We start from the raw sequence: 21,944 nt of genomic DNA, 5'->3' as shown, positions 1-21,944 counted from the left end.
CAGTATGATCTGAGCTTGCCTGAAGCGATTTCTAAGCGGATTTCTTAGCGCATAGCCAGGAGTAACCCCTTAGCACTACTGGGGCTATTGGGTGTGACCCAAAAACCAAATAAATAAATAAAATAAAGATGCAAAAAATCCTTCCTCTTAAGTCTGCACCAAAACAACAGAGCCCAGGGGAAGTTAGAATCCATTTATTACAAGTTTCCAGCTTAGAGATAGGAGAACTACTGTGATTGTTTCAGGAAAGGGCCTGAGGCCTGAGGGGCCTGAGAAAGAAGGGAGGCTTCGCTCTTTGATTCAGAATTCCAGGTCTGGGGTGCTGAAGACCTTGATGTTGGCTGCCCTATAGCGGTTTGCAAATAGATTTTCTTATCTATCAAATGAAGATAGCAATCTGTAGCTGTAGGGTGACTTTTTAATCATGCAAACAGTTAAAACTAGGGAAAGTGTCTATGCAAATATCTACTCCCTTGCTTGCTTCCTCAGCTGAGGAGTGGCAGATCTCCAAACTCTCTTTATCCCTCTAGCAGGGGTCCTCAAACTTTTTAAACAGGGGGCCAGTTCACTGTCCTTTAGACTGTTGGAGGGCCAGATTATAGTAAAAACAAAAATTATGAACAAATTTCTATGCACACTGCATATATATTATTTAGAAGTGAAGAAACAAAATGGGAATAAATACAATACGTGGCCCGCGGGCCTTAGTTTGAAGACCCCTGCAGGGGAAGCAAACTAGCTTCCTAGGATAGTTGGCTGGGACACTGTCCCTTTAAATCCTCCTGAACGCCCTCCACCGGCTGAGCATGCGCATTCTAGCGCCGCGCTGACAACAGCTCCGGGCAGAGCCGGGCGGCGCGAGGTGAAAGGTCCCGCCCACTCCAAATTTGTACGCATGCGCAGATCCGGCTAGGGCGCTCTAGTTGCCGCCGAGAGCCCGGTCCCTTTTTCGCGCCCTTAGGTCCCGCCCACCACGACCAATCAGCAGAACCCGTCCCCAGAGCCGACCAATGAGATCGCGCTTGGGGCGTGCCCTAGTCAGGGGGCGTGGCCTGGCGCGGCGAGCAGCGGCGGGCCAAGCCGGGGGGCTCCAGTGCTCAGCGCCAGCCGGGCCGAGAGCGGCGGCGGCAGGCGGAGGCCCAGGCCCGGCGGGTCCCCGACATGTCACGATGGCTGTGGCCGTGGTCCAACTGCGTGAAGGAGCGCGTCTGCCGCTACCTGCTGCACCATTACTTGGGCCACTTCTTCCAGGAGCAGCTGAGCCTGGAGCAGCTGAGCCTCGACCTGTACAAGGGCAGCGTCGTCCTGCGGGACATCCACTTGGAGAACTGGGTGAGGGTTCGAATCCCGGCTCCGGCGCTCCAGCGATCGAATCCCGGGTGGGGAAGTACGGTGGAGCGAGCTGGGGCGGGGGGAGAAAAAGAAGGAGAGGGGGACGATCTTGGCCTGGCCTGGCCTGGAGGTTGCTGCTGGGGGGAACCCCAACTTTGCTGCTGGGACTGATCTTGCCTGGGGCTGGGTGGGAACAGACCCTGATCGGCCTCCTGGGTCTCCATGGGGAAACTGAGGCAGGCCGGGCCGGTTGTCACCTGTCCCTGGGAGCGCCAGGATCCGGCCCCTGGCCTGGCCTGGCCTGGGTGAGCCTTTGAGACTGGGGTGCCTCGGCCCGGAACCCCTTGGAGGCACCTGCGGGGAAGGAGCCGCGACCTCCCGGCCTGCACGGGCGGGGTTCGCCTCCGGGGTTCGCCTCCGGACGTGGATGTCAACAACCGCGTCAGCGCCCCAGCCGAGCTGGGCTGTCTACACTCGCGCGGCAAGACTTCCTGCTTCGGGGGGCGGGGCCGGCGGGGCGGGGACTTGGGGTTCAGCCTGGGGAGACCACCCCCAACGACTCCCCCTCCAGGTAGGAGACAGCCAGCCCCTCTGCCCCAGAGGCAATAGGCAGTCAGGGATGGGAGGAGCAACCCCAATTTCATCCCTCCCCAGGGCTGGGAGACTGAGGCTGCTGGAGGGTCTGGGTCCCCCTCCCCGCTGGGGTTGGGGGCGTTGAGGGGCGGTGACTCACAGGCTCAGCTGACCTGGGGAGTTGCAGAGGAGCCACCAATTGGAGGCCCCGCAGGTCTGGTCAGGGCTCAGCCCTCCCCGGAGTGTGCCAGGCCCGGCCTGTCCTGGCACCCCTGTAACCTGGCCAGCAGAGAAGGCCTTTGGCTTGACAGGTCGGCCTGGTTTTTAACAGGTGGTCAGTGGCCTCTTGTCTGACTTCACACTTACATGGCCGTCCACCCCCTGCACTCAACGCCATGGGCTGTAGACCCTCCAAGGCCTCAGTTTCCCCCTCTGCACCTCCAGACTCTGCCTGAGCCTGTTCACAGCCACTCTAGCTGCCCCTGGGGTTCCACCCAGAGGCACCCAGAGGCCCATGGGGTGAATGTTCCCTTTGAAACTGGGGTACAGCATTGGGCCTCAATGGGACAGCATGCCTGAGTGTTTGGGCTTCAGGGACATCCCCTGAAGCTCTGGCTCTCTCTGATGCTGTCCCTGATGAGCAAATGTGGGGTGCTGTATCCTTCTTCCTGGCCTGTGCCACCTGTTTCTGCTTCTCTTCCCACCACTCTCTCCTCCTCAGGCTGCAAATCCAGTCCATTGGGGTGGGGGGTTGCTAGAGCTGGCCCAGTGGGGGTGGTGGTGGTGGATCGCATCCCTGAGCTGGGGACTCCTACACCAGTCTCCCCTCTCCACTCCCCTCCTCTTTGTCCAGTCAGTGAACGAGGTGCTGGAGTCTGTGGAGTCGCCCCTGGAGCTGGTGGAAGGCTTCGTGGGCAGCATCGAGGTGGCAGTGCCCTGGGCCGCGCTGCTCACGGACCACTGCACCGTGCAAGTGTCCGGCCTGCAGCTCACCCTGCAGCCCCGCCGCGCCAGCCCCGGTGAGGGCAGGGCAAGGGGTGCTGGCATGGGGTGGATCAGCCATCCCCCACCATCACCATCCTGAGATCCCCTCCTTGTCATGCAGTCCCCGGGGGAGCTGACTGGCAGAGTACCACGGCCTCCCGCATGACCACCAGCATGCAGCTGGCCCAGGAGTGTCTACGGGATGGGCCGCCCGAGCCCTCGGAACCGCCACAGCCCCTGGAGGGTCTGGAGATGTTTGCCCAGACCATCGAGACTGGTGCGTGTCCCCGGCATCCTATGGGCCCCCAGCACGGCCAGACAGCCTAATGACACACTCTCCCTCTCTCCCTCAACACCCACAGTGCTGCGCAGAATCAAGGTGACTTTTCTGGACTCCGTGGTCAGGGTGGAGCACCTGTCCGGGGATGGGGAGCACGGCATGGCCCTGGAAATCCATGTGCAAAGGTAGGGGTGAGCCAGCTGGGGGGCTGGCAGGGGAAAGTGGTAGGGGGCAGCTGGCTGCACCTAATAGGCCCCCCACCCAGCTAGGATTACTGGGAAGTGTCAGGGCAATTCCTCGAGTCTGGGTGTTGCAAGTCAGCCCCTGAAGAGGTTGAATTGTTGTGTCTGTAAACATCTAGGCAGTGGCCTTGGGGGTGGAAATGGGGTCATCCAGGGGCCTGGTAAAGTCCACTCAGGATGGGGATGGTTCTCATACCCAGAGAGTTTGGGTGAGCCTGGCAGTCAGGGGGCAGCGCTGCAGCCGTGGCAGGTTCGGGCCAGAATGCCCAGGCCCTGAGCTGACCCTGTGCCCCCCAGACTGGAGTACTGTGATGAGGCGGTGCGGGACCCCGGGCAGGCGCCCCCCGTGGATGTGCACCAGCCACCCGCCTTCCTCCACAAGATGCTGCAGCTGGCTGGGGTTCGTCTGCACTTCGAGGAGCTCCCGACGCAGGTGTGTCCCTTCTGTCACTGCCCTCTGACCCCCGCCCCATCCCATTCCGCTCTGTCTCGCAATCTCTGAGCTCCTCTCTGAACCCCTTCTAGGAAGAACCCCCAGCACCCCCCTTGCAGATTGGCAGCTGCTCGGGGTACATGGAGCTGACGGTAAAACTGAAGCAGAATGAGGCCTTCCCAGGTCCCAAGGTGGGTCCCTGGGTTGTATCCCCCCCATCTTCAAGTCTTTTCCAGTGACCTTTATCTTGTCCAGGACAAGACCTGTGTAGGGGTAAGGCTAGGCTTTGATGGGGCACTTTCTGCCTCCTCAGCCACTAAAGAAACTGAGGCTCAGAAAGTTTAGGCTATGGCCAGGGTCACCCAACTGACTAGTCACAGCTTTGCCCCCCCCTTTTTTTTTTTTGGTTTTGGCCACACCTGGCAGTGCTTAGGGTTACTCCTAGATCTACACTCCTGGCAGGCTCTGGGAATCATATGGGATGCCAGGGATGGAACCTGGGTCGGCCGAATGCAAGGCAAACGCCCTCCGCACTGTGCTATTGCTTCAGTCCATTGCCTGCCTTCTTGAGTGAAGGCCAATGGCTCCCAGGAGGGGGTCATAGAGGGGCATTAGGGAGGTAGCCCCAAGGCTACCTCATGCTCATGTCTGCCAGGTATAACCCCCCAAAATGGAAATGCAGAGAGAAAGGGCACAGGTGGGATGGATGTTTTTATTCCATGGCATACTCAGTCCTGGGTTCAGAATGGTGCTTCAGGGTGTGGCCCCCTCTTGTACCACTTAGAGCTGCCCTCCCGGAAAAAAGGAGCTGGCTCAGAGCTGGAGCAATAGCGCAGTGGGAAAGGCATTTGCTTGCACAAGGCTGACCCGAATTCAATCCCCGGCATCCTATATGCTTGGTCCCTGGAGCCTGCCAGGAACAATTTCTGAGTGCAAAGCCAGGAGTAACCCCTGAGCGCGGCCGGGTGTGGCTCAGAAACAAAATCAAAAAATTATCCAAGAGGCAACTGAACCCCATTCTACTTCTGCTTTCTCCCCAGCTGGAGGTGGCTGGACAGCTGGGCTCGCTGCACCTTCTTCTCACCCCCCAGCAGTTGCAGCAGCTGCAGGAGCTGCTTGGTGCCATGAACTTCCCAGGTGAGACACCTTCCAGGAAGGGGGGAGGGAGCCAGGGGGCCTTGACCAGGGGACCCACACAGGAGGAGGGGGTCTCCCCACAGACAGCTCGAGCCTGGCCGACAAACTGAACAAAAGCCGCCCGCTGGAGGCCGAAGATCTGTGGCTGATCGAGCAAGACCTGAACCAGCAGCTACAGGGGGGGCCTGGGGCCGAGGGAATCAGCCCGGACCCCCTTGCCAACCCCCTGGTCAGCCTGGACAGCACTGGCGGGGGTGAGTGCACCCTGGCACTTAGTGGGGGCTCTCGGGGGGGGGGGGGGTGGGCAGCCCTTCAGCTGTGCCCTGACATCCCGGCCTGGCCCACAGACCTCTTCTTCTCCATGGCGGGTCTCACGAGCAGCGCCATGTCAGCCATGTCGGCCATGTCTGAGCTGTCCCTCACCGACGTGGACCTCGCCTCCTCCATGCACAGCGACATCAGCGCCCGCCGCCTCTCCACCCAGGGTCGCCCCATTGGTAAGCACCAGAGGGCCTCCCTGGTAGCGGTGGCCCAAGATGAGACAGTTTGGGCCTAGCACTGTGCCCAGAGATCTTGCGATTCAGCTACCCTGTTTGGTTGGTTTTCTGCTTCTCTGTTTTTGTTTTTATTTGTTTATATTTTGGGCCACACCCAGCAGTGTTCAGGGATTACTCCTGGCAGGGGACCTGAGGGATAGTATAGCTGTAGGGCGTTTGTAGGGTGTTTGCTTTGCACATATGGCCAACACCAGACAACCCCAGTTTGATTTCCCAGCATACCTAGCCTGCCAAAGAGCATTTCTGAGTGCAGAGCCAGGAGTAACCCTGAGTGTCACTGGATGTGGCCCCAAAACAAAACAAAAAATAAAAAACAAAAAGAACTAGTAGGGCTATGAGTAAGACCATGTGGGATGCCTTACCACTGTACTATAGCTCCTATCTCTGGCCCCTCTTCTGTTTGTTTTGGATTGGGAGGGCTAAGCCCAGCGCTCAGGGGCTTCTCCTGCCTTAGTGCCTCCATGCCAGGGGACCATGCAGGGCCTGGATGGTGCAAAGCCAGAGTTTAGCCTGCCGTGCCGTGGTGCCAGCTCTCTTTGGACATTTTTCTTCGTGTCTATCCAGAGTGGTGGCATAGGCCCAGCTGAGCTCTGTGCATCTCTTCTACTCCCAGGAGAGGGGTCCGCGTAGGAAGATGGTTTCTGAGGGAGAGCCTAAGTAGCCCCATCTCCCCTACCTAGATACATCACCCTGGTGGGACAGGCCTTCCCAGCCCCCCAGCTTGGTGTCTGACCCTACTAAAGCCTGTGTCCCCCACCTCCCCAACCCCGACAGGCAAGATGGCTCCCGCACCTCTCCCAGACACCCTTCGCCCTGACTCGCTGCTAAAGATGACCTTGGGGGGCGTGACCTTGACCTTGCTCCAGACTGCCGCCCCAGCTTCCGGTCCCATGGACCTCGCCACGCACTTTTTTGCTGAGTTCGAAGCCGCCAAGGATGGGCCCTTCGGCTCCCGGGACTTCCACCATCTCCGCCCGCGCTTCCAGAAGGCCTGTCCCCACAGCCACTTTCGGTATCAGCCTGAGCCCGGGGCTGAGCAGAACCCCTCCACCCTGGCTCCCAGTCCCTCTCTGATACCCGCATCTCCCCTGCAGGCTGACAGGCACAGCTGTGCAGCTGTCCTGGGAGCTGCGGACTGGCCGGGGCCGGCGCACCACCAGCTCCGACGTGCACTTTGGGCAGCTGGAGGTTTTGGAGTGTCTGTGGCCCCGGGGTGCCCGGGAGCCTGAGTACACTGAGGTGTGGGCCGTGCGAGGGGGTTGGGGGGGTGGGAGGGGTGGCATGGTGGGCAGGACAGGTCTCCAGCGGGCCGTGCCCATGGGGACTGGCCTTACCGTGACTTCTGCTCTGCATCCCCCACAGATCCTGAGCTTCCCCAGCAGGACGGGCTCCCAGGCCTCTGCCCGGCCCTGTGCCCACCTTCGCCACACACAGACGCTGCGGCGTGTGTCCAAGGTATCGCCAGTCCTTGGGGTCCTGCCCCTGCCACAGCTCTCTACCTATCCAGGTCCCCACACCTGCCCTGCTTTCCCCTGCTCAGCCTAGTGTGGTCAGCCTGGTTCCTCAGGGTAGGGTGTGGACAGGTCCAGCTCTGAGCTGTAGGAGAGGAGGGCTTCCCACTTCTCTCTTGGGGCCCCTACTCAAGTACTTTCCCCTGACCTGAACCCCCTCACCCTCAGAGCCGCCCCCAGCGCCCTGTGGCCTGCCGCTGCCACTCGGAACTGGCCCTGGACCTGGCCCCTTTCCAGGCGGACTTGGAACTGGGGGCCCTGCACCGGCTCTCCTTCCTGCTGCGCCAGGCCAGCGTCTCCCCCCCAGAGCCCCCCCCAACTGGCCTGCTGGTGAGGTGCCCCTCCGGGACTGGGCGGGGAGGGGACAGCAGAAGCCCAGGGTAGCTCTGATGCCCCTTGTCCACCCCCCAGACCGAGACCCCACCCGTCCCCGAGCAGCAGACTGTGGTGCGCCTCTCCGCCCCCAAGGCCACGCTATGCTTGCGCTTCCCCATCGCGGACTTGCGGCCCGAGCGGGACCCCTGGGCAGGGGCCACCTATCGGGCTGAGCAGTTGCGGCTGGAACTGAGTGAGCCCCAGTTCCGCTCAGAGCTGAGCAGTGGGCCTGGGCCCCCGGCCCCCACCCGCCTGGAGATCACCTGTTCTGACCTGCACGGTGAGACTTGCCAGGGGGTCACTTTGGACGGGTGGGCTTGGCTGGGCTCACGGGCTCTGATGACAAGCAAGGAGACAGTCGGGGTTCTCGAGGAGGCATGGGGTGGAGAGGAGATGGGGAGAGAAGACAGAACAGTCCCCCTTTGCTTCAGGTACCTATGAGGAAGCAGACAAGCCCCCCGTACCCTGCCTACGTGCCTCCAAAGCCCTGGACCCCAAGAGTCCGGGGTGCAAGTACTTCCTGCCCCAGTAAGTGGGAGCCCTGTGATGTTGGAGAAGATGGGGAGGTGTGAGGCTGGCGGGGGCGGCCGGAGCCCACGAGCCCACAGGCCAGTGACGGGCCTATTCCCCGGCAGGGTAGTGGTGACCCTGAACCCCCAGCTCAGCAGCACGCAGTGGGATTCGGTCCCGGAGAAGGGCGAGGAGCTGGCAATGTCTGCGGAGAGCCCGTGTGAGTTGCAACAGCCGGAACCTTCGCCCTTCTCGGCCAAGAGGACCATGTACGAGACGGAGGAGGTGAGTCACCCAGAGGTCAGGTGTACCCCGGTCCTGGGCCGCCCCCCACCCCAGCCTTCCTGGGGCCTCAGACCCTCTTGGGAAGGGATGAGGGTGCCTGGAGCACTGGCCCGTGAGGACGCGTGACCGCCCGCCCCCCAGATGGTGATCCCCGGGGACCCCGAGGAGATGCGGGCCTTCAAGAGCCGGGCGCTCACCCTGTCCCGCTGCAGCCTGGAGGTCGTGCTGCCCAGCGCCCACATCTTCCTGCCCAGCAAGGAAGTCTACGAGAGCCTCTACAACAGGTGGGTGCAGGGCGGGTAGAGGGAGCAGGTGGGGGGCTGCCTGAATCCCTCCCCACACGGCCGCCTGCCTGTCCTTCCACACCAGGATCAACAACGACCTGCTCATGTGGGAGCCCCCAGACCTGCTGCCCAGCCCCCGCCGCCCTGCCCACCCGCCTGGTGCTCAGGACCCCTCAAGTTTCTGGAGCGACCACTTCAAAATGTGCAAGTCGGCCCTCAAGCTGGGTATGGGGGCGTGGGACTCCTCCGAGATGGCTGGGGTGGGGCCACCCTCTCCAGGCTCCCTCTCCCATGTGGCTCCCTCCTCTGAACACACAGACTCGGACTCCGATGAGGAGGACGCCCAATTCTTCTCCGTGAGGGCACCCAGCATCCCGCAGCCCCCGGCCCCTGAGCGTTCGCACCCTCATTGCCAGAATTCCTTCTCCACGCTGGTGACGGTGTTGAAGGGACGGGTCACTGCACTCTGCGAGACCAAGGTGAGGGGCCCCAGGCAGCTGCACCCCACAGGCTCTACCTGTCCATGCCCCTGGTCCCTCCACCCACTCGGTTCCTTCCACCATCATTCCCCCATAGCCACCGCAGCAGACTGGAGGTGGCACCCAGGGCCTGATGTGCTGGAGGGCTGCAGGCAGGTTGTGGGTGCACCTGGGGAGACTCTGAGCCCGGACTGTGTCCCTCCGCCCCTTAGGATGAGTCTGGGAGGCGGCTGGACGCGACACATGGGGAGCTGGTGCTGGACGTGGAGCAGGGCAGCCTGTTCAGCGTCACCCAGTACCGCGGCCAACCCGGGCTCGGCTACTTCTGCCTGGAAGCCGAGAAGGCAGCTCTGTACCACCGAGGTGTGAGGGCTGGGGGCCAGTTGCCAGGGACTGGGGGGGGAATCCTAACTTGGAGGGATCGGCAGGGGCTCACCAGGTCCCTCCCCAGCGGCTGTGGACGATTACTCGCTGCCCAGTCAGCTGGAGCTGCCCAACCGTGCACCCCCGGCCCCGCTGGTCGCCACCATCTACCCGTCGGAGGAAGGTGTCACGGAGCGAGGGGCCGCCGCAGGGCGCAAGGGCCAGGGCCGGGCCCCCAACATGCTGTCCGCAGCCGTGCGCATCCACCTGGACCCCCACAAGAACATCAAGGTGCAGCACCTGCTTGGCCTCCCCACCCGCAACCCCCCACCCCCACGTCTCAAGATGCCCACACCCTTCTCTGACCATGTCCTGCCCCCCTCCAGGAGTTTCTGGTGACCCTGCGGCTGCACCGAGCCACGCTGCGCCACCGCACGGCCTTACCAGGACAGACCTGGCACTCGCAGGTGAGGCCTCAGCCCAGGCAAGGGAGTGTGGGGTGGGCACTGCAGGGATGCAAAGCTGAGGCTCCCCCTCACCACCCTTCCTGCCCCCCAAAGCTGCTGGAGTTCCTCGATGTGCTGGATGACCCCATTCTGGGCTACTTACCCCCTACGGTCATCACCGTGCTCCACACGCACCTGCTTTCCTGTGCAGTGGACTACAGGTGGGAGTGGGGCCGCCCTGAGTCAGCTGGGGGGGGGGTCATTCTGAACCACCCAACTCTGACCTGTGCGTGACTGTCCCAAGGCCCCTCTATCTCCCTGTGCGGGTGCTCATCACCGCCGAGAGCTTCTCCCTCTCTAGCAACATCGTCATGGACACTTCGACCTTCCTGCTCAGGTGAGCCACTTCTAGATGCTCTTCAGTGCTACCCTCTCCCCAGTGCTCCCCTGATGGCCTCTCCCCATGGTCCCAAGTGCTCCTTCCCTAGTGCTCCTCTGCTTCCCTCTCCCCAGTGCTCCCCTGCCTTCCTTTCCCAGTGCCCCTACACTTTTCCTCTCTATGCTCCCCCTGCATTCCCCCTCAGTGCTTCCTCTGTTCTCCGGTGTTTCCCTGTGTTCCCCAGTGTCCTCCCCTCCAGTGCTCCCCCTACTCCTTGTGAAGCCCAGCTAAGCAGCACCCTGTCCCTGAGTGCCCCTACTGGACTACACTTGGGTCTTCTGCCACTAAAGCAGGCCTGCTCAGGACTTGAAGGCCTCTCTGAGTCCTTCTGTCCACATGGGGTGCTGGACCCCAGTTCAGGAGTGAAGGAGTTCCTCTTTCTGGGGCTGTTCATGGGATGCGAGGGGATGAGGGAGTTCCCAGTCCAGAGTGGTAGAAACAGTCAGAAACTTGTAGACCTGCTGGAAACACCCCAGACTCCAGCCAGTTGCCTTGTAGCAAAGTGAGGCCAGGTCGAGGGGGGAGTGTCCCCCAGGAAACCTGGTAGAAGGGTGTGGCCTTATGGATGCTGCTCAGACTGGGGGTGCAGGCTGGCGGGGGACCTGGTCATGTTATGGCTGTCATAAAGGACCGTGAGGGGCATGGACTGGGGCTGTCAGATTAAGACCAATCTGATGGCAGCCAGAGGGGGACCCATGACCAGCCAGCTTGGGGGCTATGTATGCCCGCTGATGAGGGGCGCAGGGCATCACTGTTCGACCATGGTGTACCTGGAACCTGGGTGTACCTGAGCTCTGGTCTGTAAACAGAGAAGACCAAGCAGTTCAACTCTGACCCTTGGTCCTGACCCACAGGTTCATCCTCGACGACTCGGCCTTGTACCTTTCTGACAAGTGTGAGGTAGAGAGCTTGGATCTACGGCGAGGTAGGCCGGGCCCCAGGACCCCCCCTTACATACCCACAAACCTGCCAGCTACAACCACAGAAAGCCCAGAGTCTCCCACTGCCGTAGCCCTGTGCAATCTAAAATTTTCCTCCTGCTCTCACCTCAGACTATGTCTGTGTCTTGGATGTCGACCTGCTGGAGCTCGTGATCAAAACCTGGAAGGGGGACACTGAGGGCAAGCTGGTGAGTGGGGTCTCCTCTTCCCTCTGGGCTTGGGTCCCCCAGACCAGGCTATGAGTAGTCCCCAACCACCCAAGAGGGGCCAAGGAAAAATCGGCACTCAGGGGGCCGGGCGGTGGCGCTGGAGGTAAGGTGCCTGCCTTGCCTGCGCTAGCCTAGGACGGACCGCGGTTCGATCCCCCGGTGTCCCATATGGTCCCCTAAGAAGCCAGGAGCAACTTCTGAATGCATAGCCAGGAGTAACCCCTGAGCGTCACAGGGTGTGGCCCAAAAACCAAAAAAAAAAAAAAAAATCGGCACTCAGAAGCCCACAGCTTTGGTACCACACCAGTTTCTCCCCCTGTGAAACGGGGTGTCGGGCTGGATCGATAATACAGGGAGGAGAAGGGCATTTGCCCTCCATACATGGGACCAACCTGGGGTTCGATCCCCGGTGTCTGATATGATTCTCCAAAGCCCATCAGGAGGAATTCCTGAGTGCAGAACCAGGGGTGACACCAAAACAAAAGAGAAGGTAGTAGAGCAATAGCACAGGAAGGAGGGTGGTCTGTCTGCATACAGCTGACCCAGGTTTGGTCCTGGCATCCATCCCATATGGTCCCCCAACCCCCAAGAATAATTTCCTGTGTGCATAGCCAGAAGTAGCCACTGAGTACCACTGGGTATGGCTCCAAAACAAAACATGCGACAGAGGCAGAGGCATGAGACCAGGAGACTGGGGAGGCCCAGGCTACCTGATCCCCCTTCCCCGCAGAGCCAGCCCCGGTTCGAGCTTCGCTGCTCCAACAACGTGGTCCATGTGCACAGCTGCGCAGACTCATGCGCGCTTCTGGCCAACCTCCTGCAGTACGTGACAAGTGGGGGTGACCTGCACCCCCCGCCCCGGCCTCCCAGCCCCACGGAGATCGCTGGCCAGAAGATACAGGTGAGGCCTGGCCTCACTGCCCAATGGAGCTCTAACCTCCCTCCCTGCAGCCGGGACATAAGAGGGGTCGCCCCCATTACTCACTGTGTAACACCCACCCACCCCCCCCCGCAGCTGTCGGAGAGCCCAGCCTCACTGCCCACCTGCGCCCCGGTGGAGACGGCTGTCATCAACCAGCGGGACCTGGCCGACGCCCTCCTGGACCCCGAGCGTGGCCTGCAGGACCTAGCCCCGCCTGCTGCAGGTTTGGATGGGGGGTGGCTTGGGCTACAGTTACTAGACCCCGCCACAGGAGGCTTCCTACACCAGCCTCTCTCCTGCAGGTGACTCCCTTCCTCGGGCCTCCCCTGTGTCCCTCTACCTATTCCCAGACGAACGAAGTGGAGCCCCGCCCCCCTCACCAGTCGGAGACCCCACTAGCAGCCTGGGGTCCTGCTCCGAGGCCCCCGAAGAAGACAAGGAAGAGGAGGGGGACGGAGACACGCTTGACAGTGATGAGTTCTGCATCCTGGACGCCCCCGGCCTAGGCATCCCAGTGAGTGACGGGCCTGTCGGGGGTGCACAGAGGAGTTGAGGGTCTCTCCAGAAGTAGAGGCAAGGGGGGTACTCACCCGGACATGGGCACAGCTGCCACTCGAATGTGTGATTTTGCTCGAGGTGGTACCTGGGCAGAGAGGGCCCCCGATTCCAGGGTTTGTGGCTCCTCAGAGGTGGGGTGCAGAGCTGGAGAGGAGGTGCAAAGGACAAGGCACTTTCCTTGCACATGGCCAACCCGTTTGATCCCCCACACCACCTTGTCCCTTGAGCCCTAAGCAGAGCTGGGTGTGGCCCTACCCCCAGTGAAAAAATCCTGGGGCGTAGGATGGAAGCCTGGAGCACCGTTGACTGTCTCAACCCCATCCCTGCCCCCTGCAGCCCCGGGACGGGGAGCCTACGGTCACCCAGCTACAGCCCGGCCCCATCGTGGTGCAGGAAGGACACTTCTCACGGCCTCTGGGCAGCACTGACCTGCTGAAGGCACCTGCCCACTTCCCAGTGCCCAGTACCCGCGTGGTACTACGCGAGGTCTCTGTGGTCTGGCACCTCTACGGGGGCCGGGACTTCGGACCTCTCCCCAGCCACAGGTGAGCCTGGCACTGGGGCGGGCCCCCAGCGCCCCCCCGGACTGGGTTCTGGCTGCCTTGGGCCTCAGCTGGGTCTGTCCCTCCGCAGGACTAGAGCCGGCCTTGGGGGCCACCGGGGCTCCCCTTCTCGCAGCTCTGGTGCCAACCGACCCCAGAACTTCTGGCGGACCCAGGGGGGCAGCGGGCGGCAGCACCATGTGCTGATGGAGATTCAGCTCAGTAAGGTGAGGGCGTGGTGGGGGCACAGCGCGGGTATGCCTGGGGCCACTCAGGGCGCTAGATCTGGAAGGTTCTGGGGGGAGAGTCTGGGAGTAGTGGACCGCCCTGGGTGTATCAGAGACTTCAGGAACAGCATGGCTGAAGGAAGGGGTTCCTGCCGGGCAGACTTGGGGTGCCCCTCAGAACCAGCCATGGTTGACTGGACTCCTGGAGGTGGCAGGGCGGAGGTGCTGTCGAGTTTTGGAGTCCAGGCAGGTTCTGTTTTTTGGGTTCTGGGTCACACCCGGCGGCGCTCAGGGGAGGTTACTTTTGGCTCTGTGCTCAGAAATCGCTCCTGGCAGGCTCGGGGGATCAGATGGGATGCTGGGATTCGAACCAGGGTTCATCCTGTGTTGGCCGCATACAAGGCAAATGCCTTACCGCTGTGCTATCTCTGGCCTCAGAGCAGGTTCTGGAGGGCAAGCAGAGCCAGGCTGTGCCCTGAGAGGAGCAGGTGGGTGGGCAGACAGGCATAAGCTGTCTGAGGCCCCCTAGGAAGGTGAAGAATATGAGCCCGCCAGGCCCCAGGGAGGGGGCGCAACCATGCCTGGGGGGTGCACAGTGTCTCCTGGTGCTGCTGAAGGCCAGGGATGGAGGGTTTTGGTGGGCCGGGAGGGTCAGTGGTGAAGGAGCCCCTCAACAGCTCAGCCTTCCCACAGATGAGCTTCCAGCACGAGGTGTACCCCACACAGCCCCCTGGCCAGGCCCGGGTGCCCGAGGAGCAGCCGCTGTCCCGCCAGGTGTTCATTGTTCAGGAACTCGAGGTCCGAGACCGACTGGCGACGTCCCAGATCAACAAGTTCCTGTACCTGCACACGAGCGAACGCATGCCGAGGCGGGCACACTCTAACATGGTATGGTGCCACGCGGCAGGCACAGGGCATGGGATAGCACAAAGGGGTATGGTTTTTTTTTTGGGGGGGGTCACACCTGGAGGCATTCAGGGGTTACTCCTGTCTCAGTACTCAGGAATTTCTCCTGGCAGGCTTGGGATCATATGGGATGCCAGCCATTAAACTTGGGTTGGCTGTGTGCAAGGCAAATTCCTCCCTACTTTGTTATCACTTTTTTGTTTTGTTTTGTTTTGTTTTGTTTTTGGGCCATACCCGGCGTTGCTCAGGGGTTACTCCTGGCTGTCTGCTCAGAAATAGCTACTGGCAGGCACGGGAGACCATGTGGGACACTGGGATTCGAACCAACCACCTTTGGTCCTGGATCAGACCCCCATAGATCCCACCAGCACCCCAGAAAACAACCTGCTCTCTGCCCCCAGCTCACCATCAAGGCACTGCACGTGGCCCCCACCACCAACCTGGGGGCGCCTGAATGCTGCCTCCGAGTCTCGCTGATGCCCCTGCGACTCAACGTGGACCAGGTGAGGGGCTGGGGGTTGCAGAGCCCAGGGAACCCCCGACCTGCTTCCAGCTCCACCCGACCCGCCCCCTCGCCTCGCAGGACGCCCTGCTCTTCCTCAGGGATTTCTTCTCCAGCCTGGCGGCCGGCATCAACCCCCTGGTCCCCGTGGATATGTGCACTGAAGGTACGAGCCCCCCCTGGAGGGAATGGGGGCCCCTGTGTCTGGCGTGCCTGGTCCCACCCCTCACCATCCCCCAACCCCCACAGCTCACCCTGAGGTCCGGCCGGGCAGTTCCAGGGAAGGGCAGCCCGAGGGTACTGAGACTTCGGGACCCCACGAGGCCTCCCCCAGCGCTTCCTCTACAGAGCAGCAGCCCATCTACTTCAGGTAGGACCTGGGACGCCAGGGTGGAGGACAGCTAGAGGGGCACCCAAAGGTAACCGGACCTGTGCCCCCCCCCCAGGGAGTTCCGCTTCACATCCGAGGTTCCCATCTGGCTGGATTACCACGGCAAGCACGTCACCATGGACCAGGTGGTATGTTCAGAAGGCGTGGGTCCACCGCAGGGGGAGGGGCAGGACCCCACTCTGCTGTCTGGGGTCTGGGTCACCTTGGGAACCGCACCCCATTTCCTGCCAGGGCACCTTCGCCGGCCTCCTCATCGGCCTGGCCCAGCTCAATTGCTCGGAGCTGAAGCTGAAGCGTCTGTGTTGCCGCCACGGGTAAGCCCCTTGCACCCCCCATGACTGCCCCTCATCAGCCTGAGCCCTACCCAGACCACACCCCACTGGGGCCTGGAGCATAGGGGTTCAGGCCACCCCAGCCCTGTCCTGTCGCCCCCAGGCTGCTGGGCGTGGACAAGGTCCTGGGCTATGCGCTCAACGAGTGGCTACAGGACATTCGTCGGAACCAGCTGCCTGGCCTGCTGGGCGGGGTGGGCCCCATGCACTCGGTCGTCCAGCTCTGTGAGTCTCTGGTTTTGGGGGGGCCAGGGTGGCGGGTTCAGGGGCTCAAGCCGGCGGTGCCCCTAACCAGCACCCACACACAGTCCAGGGCTTCCGGGACCTACTGTGGCTGCCCATTGAGCAGTACCGCAAGGACGGACGGCTCATGCGGGGCCTGCAACGAGGCGCCGCCTCCTTCGGCTCATCCACTGCCTCTGCCGCCCTGGAACTCAGCAACCGGCTGGTGCAGGCCATCCAGGTGAGGACGTTGGCTAGGGGAGCTGGGGGGTGGCACCAAGAAGGGGGCCCGGACAGGCATGAGGCCAAGACAGCCCCATCCCCTGCATCCATCTCTGCTCCAGCTGCTTGTCAGTTGTGATTTGGTTTGGTTTTGGGGCCACACCCAGCGGCACTCAGGAGTTACTCCTGGCTCTGTGCTCAGACATCACTCCTGGCAGGCTCTGGGGACTATATGGGATGCTGGGAATTGAACTGAGGCGGGCTGCATACAAGGCAACTGCCCTGCCAGCTATGCTGTCACTCCGGCCCGATTGTGATTTTTGTGACTGATGCTGGAGATTAAATACCCACGCCTCAAACGCATGCACAGTGCTGAAGGCCCTCCAGCTAGGGCTGCTGGCCCTGTTCACAGACAATGAAACTGAGGGTCAGAGACCTGCCAGGTGCCCTTAGTCCAGGGACCCTGAAGGTGGCCCTGAGCACTGGCCCAGCGATACATCGGGCAGGCGGGCTGCCTGTAAGAGTAGCTCAGAGCTTCCAGGACCTGAGCACAGACTGAGGCGGAAGGAGTTGAGTGGTGTGTTGCTGGGGAATAACAGAGTGGAGGGCTTCGGGCCCTGTGGGGACAACTGAGGGGACTCTAGTCACTGCCTGGCAAGGACAGAAGCAGGTGTGGCAGGAAGCTGCCTCTGAGGTGGTGCCTTAGTAATGGGCTGAGGCACTGGATGGGCCCTTGGGAGGCCCCATCAGGATACATTGAGTCTGACCAGCTCTCCTCACCTGGCACCCCATCCCTGCTTTCCAGGCCACCGCCGAGACCGTCTATGACATCCTGTCCCCGGCTGTCCCCGTGTCACGGTCCCTGCAGGACAAGCGCTCGGGGCGGAAGCTGCGAAGGGGCCAGCAGCCCGCTGACCTCCGGGAGGGCATGGCCAAGGCCTACGACACAGTCCGCGAGGTAATGCCAGCTTCCTGCCCCCCTCCCCTGCCCATCCAGGCCCCCTGCCCCGACTCACTCAGCCACCTCCTCCTCAGGGCATCCTGGACACGGCCCAGACCATCTGCGATGTGGCGTCGCGGGGCCACGAGCAAAAAGGACTGACAGGCGCTGTGGGCGGCGTGATCCGACAGCTGCCCCCCACGGTGGTGAAGCCCCTCATCCTGGCCACGGAGGCCACGTCCAGCCTGCTCGGGGGGATGCGTAACCAGATCCTGCCCGATGCGCACAAGGACCAGGCGCTCAAGTGGCGCTCGGAGGAGGCGCAGGACTGAGCGGCGGGCACTGCCCATCCACTGCGCCCACCTGCCCGCCCATCGCAAGGACCAGGAAGGAGCCGGCCCGCCTGCCACTGCCGGCCACGGGGTGGGGCTCCCCGTTTCGATCTGCACTTTTCCGCCCGGGACCCAGGACGCAGCCCCCCTCCATCGCCACCTGGGCCCACACTGCTGCCTTGTGCCAGGACAGAGGCTCTAGGACCCTTGGACCCCCGCAGCCCAGCGTCTACGCTCTGGAAGGCGGCCAAGCTGGACACTGGTGTTCAATGTATTATTTTTAAGCTCCTGAGTGGGTCAGTCTCTGCATGAAGTGGAATAAACTGTCCACCGCCAGACTGGACAGTCCTTGTACCTGCCTGGATTCACCTGGATGCCGGCCAAATCCCCACCTTGGCCACCAGGGAGCGCCACATCCTCTCCGTCCTTCTCAAGGCCCCAAGGTCCAGGCCCACCCTGGACTGCCCCATGGAGGAGACTGCGACTGTCCCTGAACTGAGTGACTCAGGCCTTGGGGTCCCCAGGGCCCCTTGCACAGCCTGGGACTCAGTCTCACCTGGGGGTGCTGGCTCAGACCCTGGTCCTCGGGTCTCAGGCCCCCCTACTCCCAGAGAGTACCTCCCCACTGACCCTGGGATGATAACCTCCCACAGGGTCCCCCAGAACCACCCCCAAAACAAAACAGAAAATGAAATAAGGCTCCTGAGCTCTTTTTTTTTGGTTTTTGGTTTTGGGGCCACATCCGGCGGTGCTCAAGGGTTACTCTTGGCAGGCTTGGGGGACCACATGGATGCCAGGAGTCAAACCCAGGTCCATCCCTGGCTAGCTCCATGCAAGGCAAAAGCAAATGCCCTACCACTGTGCTATTGCTCTGGCCTCACCCGAGCTTTTAGGAGGCTGCCATTTCTAATGGGGTCTGGGAGTGATAGCTGCATGTCAGCCTCGGTCCCAGCTTGGGAAGGACTGCAGTGGGTGCGCGGCCAGCTCTGGACCAGGCCTGGCTTAGGGGTCCCAAGTGGGCCAGACATGAGGGGAAATGCACTGCTCTTGCCCTGTCCTGCTTGTTCCCAGGGGTGCTGGGGAAGTTGAGGCTGAGTACGAGGGACACAGACTCCTAAGGGCACCCCACCTTCCTGAGAGCCATCTGCAGCCTTGGGGTAACTGCTCTGGGGTTTGAAGCAGCACATGACAGAACTTAAGGCCCCCGAGCCCTGAGCTCCAAGGCGGTAGGGGGCCGGGCAGGGGGCAGAGCAGATATAGGGCAATGGGGTGCTAAGGGCTGGGCCCACGCTTCCTGGGAGCGCCCCAGTGTACCCGCCCGGACACAGTCCAGTTCCATGGCCTTCGAACTTCGAATGCTTAGTGATCAGCATTGATGGGGGCCAGGTAATCATTAACCTTGCCAGGGGCTGGGCCAACGGCTCAAAAGGCCCTGAGCCAGGGTGTCCCCACTTCCTTCTGTGCCCGAGGGCCGCCCTGGCGCCCAGCTAAGAGCCTGAGCAGCAGGCATCCAGGCTTCTGAACATCAGGACACCCGTCTGCTGGGCCGCCAGCTTCGGAACAAGCAAGATGGAGCCTGGTAACTCGGGGACACCCGGCCTGCCTCTCCACCTCAGCCTCAGTTTCCCATGGGGAGCTGAGCAGCCAGGATTTCTGCTCCCAGGGGCACGAGGTGAATTTTTGGGGCCCCTTTGGGCTCTGGAGTGGGGTACCAGCTGACGGCTTCATTCCCAGCCATGGAGTTTCAGGGGGGGGGGGGAGGCCTCACCCGATTCACGGCAGCCCTGCAAGTGTCGGTCTTGGGGAGGGCCTCTGGTCTCTCCCAGTAGGTTCCCACTGCAGGGGGCAAAACAGAGCTGTCTCCACTCCCACAGCCCAATGCTAGTGCCCAGACCTCTCTGGACACAGGTATCGGACTGTGGGTTGCAAGACTCTGGAGGGTGCAGATATCTGGGTTCTGAAGGGCTGGGGTGGGGCATGGTCTACTTTCTGGGGGTGTCTCCCCACAGAAGGGACAGATGGCAGAATGGGGGTGCATCCCCCAGGCCAGGCTGGGTATGGGATGACCTCTGGGCCCTGATGTGCAGAGGAACGGGAAGAGTGCAGAGAAGTTGGGTCACTTTCTGAGCAGCTCAGCGCTCAGTCCTGGCTCGACTCAGCATCCTACATTCCTGCCGCCATCTCCTCCGCTGGGAGGGGCCCCTCTTTCTGCCATCCATCCCCAGATATTTGCCCACTCTCCTCTCTGCTCTCTCTGCCTGGCCCCTCACTATCTCGTCCACAACTTCTTCTGCTATCCAGGAAACCCCCTCCATCTGAGACCCTTAGAGATATGCAAAAGCCCAGCCCAGCCCCCTGGCACCTTGGCATAGCAGAAAAGGGGGGGAGGGCCAGAGAGATAGTATGGAGGTAAGGTGTTTGCCATGCATGCAGAAGGATGGTGGTTCGAATCCCGGCATCCCATAGAGTCCCCTGACCCTGCCAGGAGTTATTTCTGAGAGCAGAGCCAGGAGGAACCCCTGAGCGGTGCCGGATGTCACCCAAAAACCAAAAAGAAAAGAAAGGGGGGAGAAAAGGCAAGGCAGAGTCCACAGCAGTCAGGCCTGACTCGAGCCCAGCTTTGCCTGGGGTGGAAACTGGGTGAGGATTATGAGGAATTTGAGGGGGCAGGTGGCTGCCCAGGAGTTGGGGAGTTGTGAACGAAGCCACTCCCGAATTTACAAGCCGCTCTGGACTGACACTGGACTTCGCCCCCATGGAGAGCTGGCAGCTGGCTGTAGGTGTGGGCCCTGGAGATAAGGAGCCCCAATAAAAAGGGGGCAGCAGGTCCTCACCCTGGGCGCAGAGGGTGCTGGCAGGCGGGCTGGTTCTGATGGGCCACCACCCCTTGTAACAGCAACTCCATGTGGAAGTGGCCACTGGTTCCAGTGGGGCTGCTGTTATTGGGGTGGGGCTGGAGTCTGCAGAGGGGCACCCCACCTCACTCCCACCTGCCGGCTCACAGGGTTCCCGCTCCCCCACACGCTGCTCAGGGCCAGTGGGCGACTCCGGGACGAGTGCACAGGGCTCTGACCTATGAATTGACAGCCAGTGTTTTTTCTGCCCTCTGGCTGCCAGTTCCATAGGTCACAGGTATGTCGGCCTCCATGCCAGCCGCCACGCCCCAAGGGACAGCACTGGATGTGGGGAGATGCGGAGGGGCCCCACTCGGTCCCACACCTCGTTCTCTGCCAGACCGCCTTGTTTCCTTCTAGAAGCCTGAGCCACCCAGGGTCCCAGCTTTGACTCTGGAATTTGGATGCCGCCCCTGCCTTCTTCCCTCTTCCAGCCTTTCCTTGCCTCCCTCTGACTAATTTGTTCAGGCTCTGCTCCAGATTCTGGAGCTGCCAGGAAAGCCTCTTGGAGTCCTCTTGATCCTGAGCACTGGCCCGGGGAACCCCCAGCCCCCCAGAGCCCCCATCTCCTCACCCCCCTGGCTGATGTCTGTCCTTCCCCACCATCCCTACCCAGCCCAGATGTGAACTCAGTATGTGCTCACAGACCCCAGCACCCATCTTACACCCCAAGAAACACCATCTGTGGCAGGCTCTGTGTGAAAGTGCTCCCCTAGGAAGAAGACCCCCATCTCTGCCAGGCTCTCCCCAAAGCTGCTGAAGAAGTGGGAGGAGGAGCCGTGCAGACAAGACAGTCAACCCTGGCTACGTTCCCCCCCACAGAGGGGTTCTCACACCGTGGGGCTCTGCAGAGCGTCTTTGGAATAAGAAGATTTTTGCAGGGCCAGATAGCTCATACAATGTGCTTTGCGTGAAAGAACCCGGGCTTGATCCCTGGCACTGTAAGTCACTTGAGCATTCCCGAAGCGACCCCCCTTCCCATAAATACAATTTTTCTATCCATCACCCAACCCTATTCCCATTAAAAAAAAAAAAAAAAAGAAAAACAAAAAGCAAAGATTAAATAAAGTGCCAGAGTGAGGAATAAAGTCCATGTTGCTTCATAGATCGCCTGTCCTTTCTGTGTGCTGGAACTCGGCATCCGCCCCATCTTGGCAGCTGTGCAAAGAACTGTACTGGGTAGATCCAGGCTCAGAGAAGGCAAGAATCAAGCAAAAGTCACACAGCACGCCCCACCATCTCTCTCAGAGAGGAACCCGGGCCTCTTGCAGCAGGAGGCGCTGCGGCTGTCCCTGTGGTATTGACACTCGCCCCCTCAAATGTGTGATTTTGCTCAAACTGTTATGTCTGCTCAGGATCTGGGCCTGTGCGGACTCCTGGACTCCAAAGCCCACGCACAGGAGGGCAGATCTTCAGAGAAAGAGCCTTGGGCCTCTCTCCGGAGCTCTTATCTGAGTCTCTGCAGCACTGAGTTGCAGCTTGTGCTTATCTTATCCTGGGCCCATCCCAGACTCCTAAGGTCAAAGTCTAGAAAAGACAGCGGCCACGCTGGGGGGGAGGGGGGACATAAATCT

General features: G+C 61.3%; 1 protein-coding gene across 1 annotated transcript; it reads left to right on the top strand.

Moving 5' to 3' along the window:
- The first annotated feature begins 1,113 nt into the window (after nt 1-1,113).
- Nucleotides 1,114-18,173, top strand: ATG2A (autophagy related 2A). The gene is made up of 41 exons (XM_049780974.1): nt 1,114-1,332; nt 2,759-2,924; nt 3,011-3,166; nt 3,252-3,354; nt 3,709-3,844; nt 3,937-4,035; nt 4,885-4,981; nt 5,065-5,235; nt 5,329-5,478; nt 6,313-6,550; nt 6,633-6,777; nt 6,901-6,993; nt 7,218-7,379; nt 7,461-7,704; nt 7,856-7,952; nt 8,060-8,219; nt 8,361-8,503; nt 8,589-8,728; nt 8,822-8,982; nt 9,195-9,345; nt 9,434-9,636; nt 9,732-9,812; nt 9,906-10,012; nt 10,096-10,188; nt 11,085-11,155; nt 11,283-11,359; nt 12,111-12,281; nt 12,396-12,525; nt 12,605-12,816; nt 13,197-13,405; nt 13,494-13,629; nt 14,323-14,517; nt 14,937-15,038; nt 15,119-15,203; nt 15,287-15,407; nt 15,484-15,556; nt 15,660-15,742; nt 15,864-15,985; nt 16,069-16,223; nt 17,010-17,162; nt 17,240-18,173. Exons 1-41 carry the CDS (start codon nt 1,162-1,164, stop codon nt 17,474-17,476), a joined length of 5,799 nt encoding a protein of 1,932 aa, XP_049636931.1. The 5' UTR covers nt 1,114-1,161; the 3' UTR covers nt 17,477-18,173.
- Nucleotides 18,174-21,944: the final 3,771 nt, after the last annotated feature.

The sequence above is a fragment of the Suncus etruscus genome, chromosome 9 (genome assembly GCF_024139225.1).
Source record: "Suncus etruscus isolate mSunEtr1 chromosome 9, mSunEtr1.pri.cur, whole genome shotgun sequence".
In the NCBI taxonomy this organism is placed as follows: Eukaryota; Metazoa; Chordata; class Mammalia; order Eulipotyphla; family Soricidae; genus Suncus; species Suncus etruscus.
This window is presented reverse-complemented; position numbering and strand designations above follow the sequence as displayed.

Coding starts and splice junctions, on each gene's coding strand:
- ATG2A (XM_049780974.1), top strand. CDS start 1,162: ATGTCACGATGGCTGTGGCCGTGGTCCAACTGCGTGAAGGAGCGCGTC. Junction 2,925..3,010: donor GCCCCGCCGCGCCAGCCCCG/GTGAGGGCAGGG, acceptor CTTGTCATGCAG/TCCCCGGGGGAGCTGACTGG. Junction 6,778..6,900: donor GGGAGCCTGAGTACACTGAG/GTGTGGGCCGTG, acceptor CATCCCCCACAG/ATCCTGAGCTTCCCCAGCAG.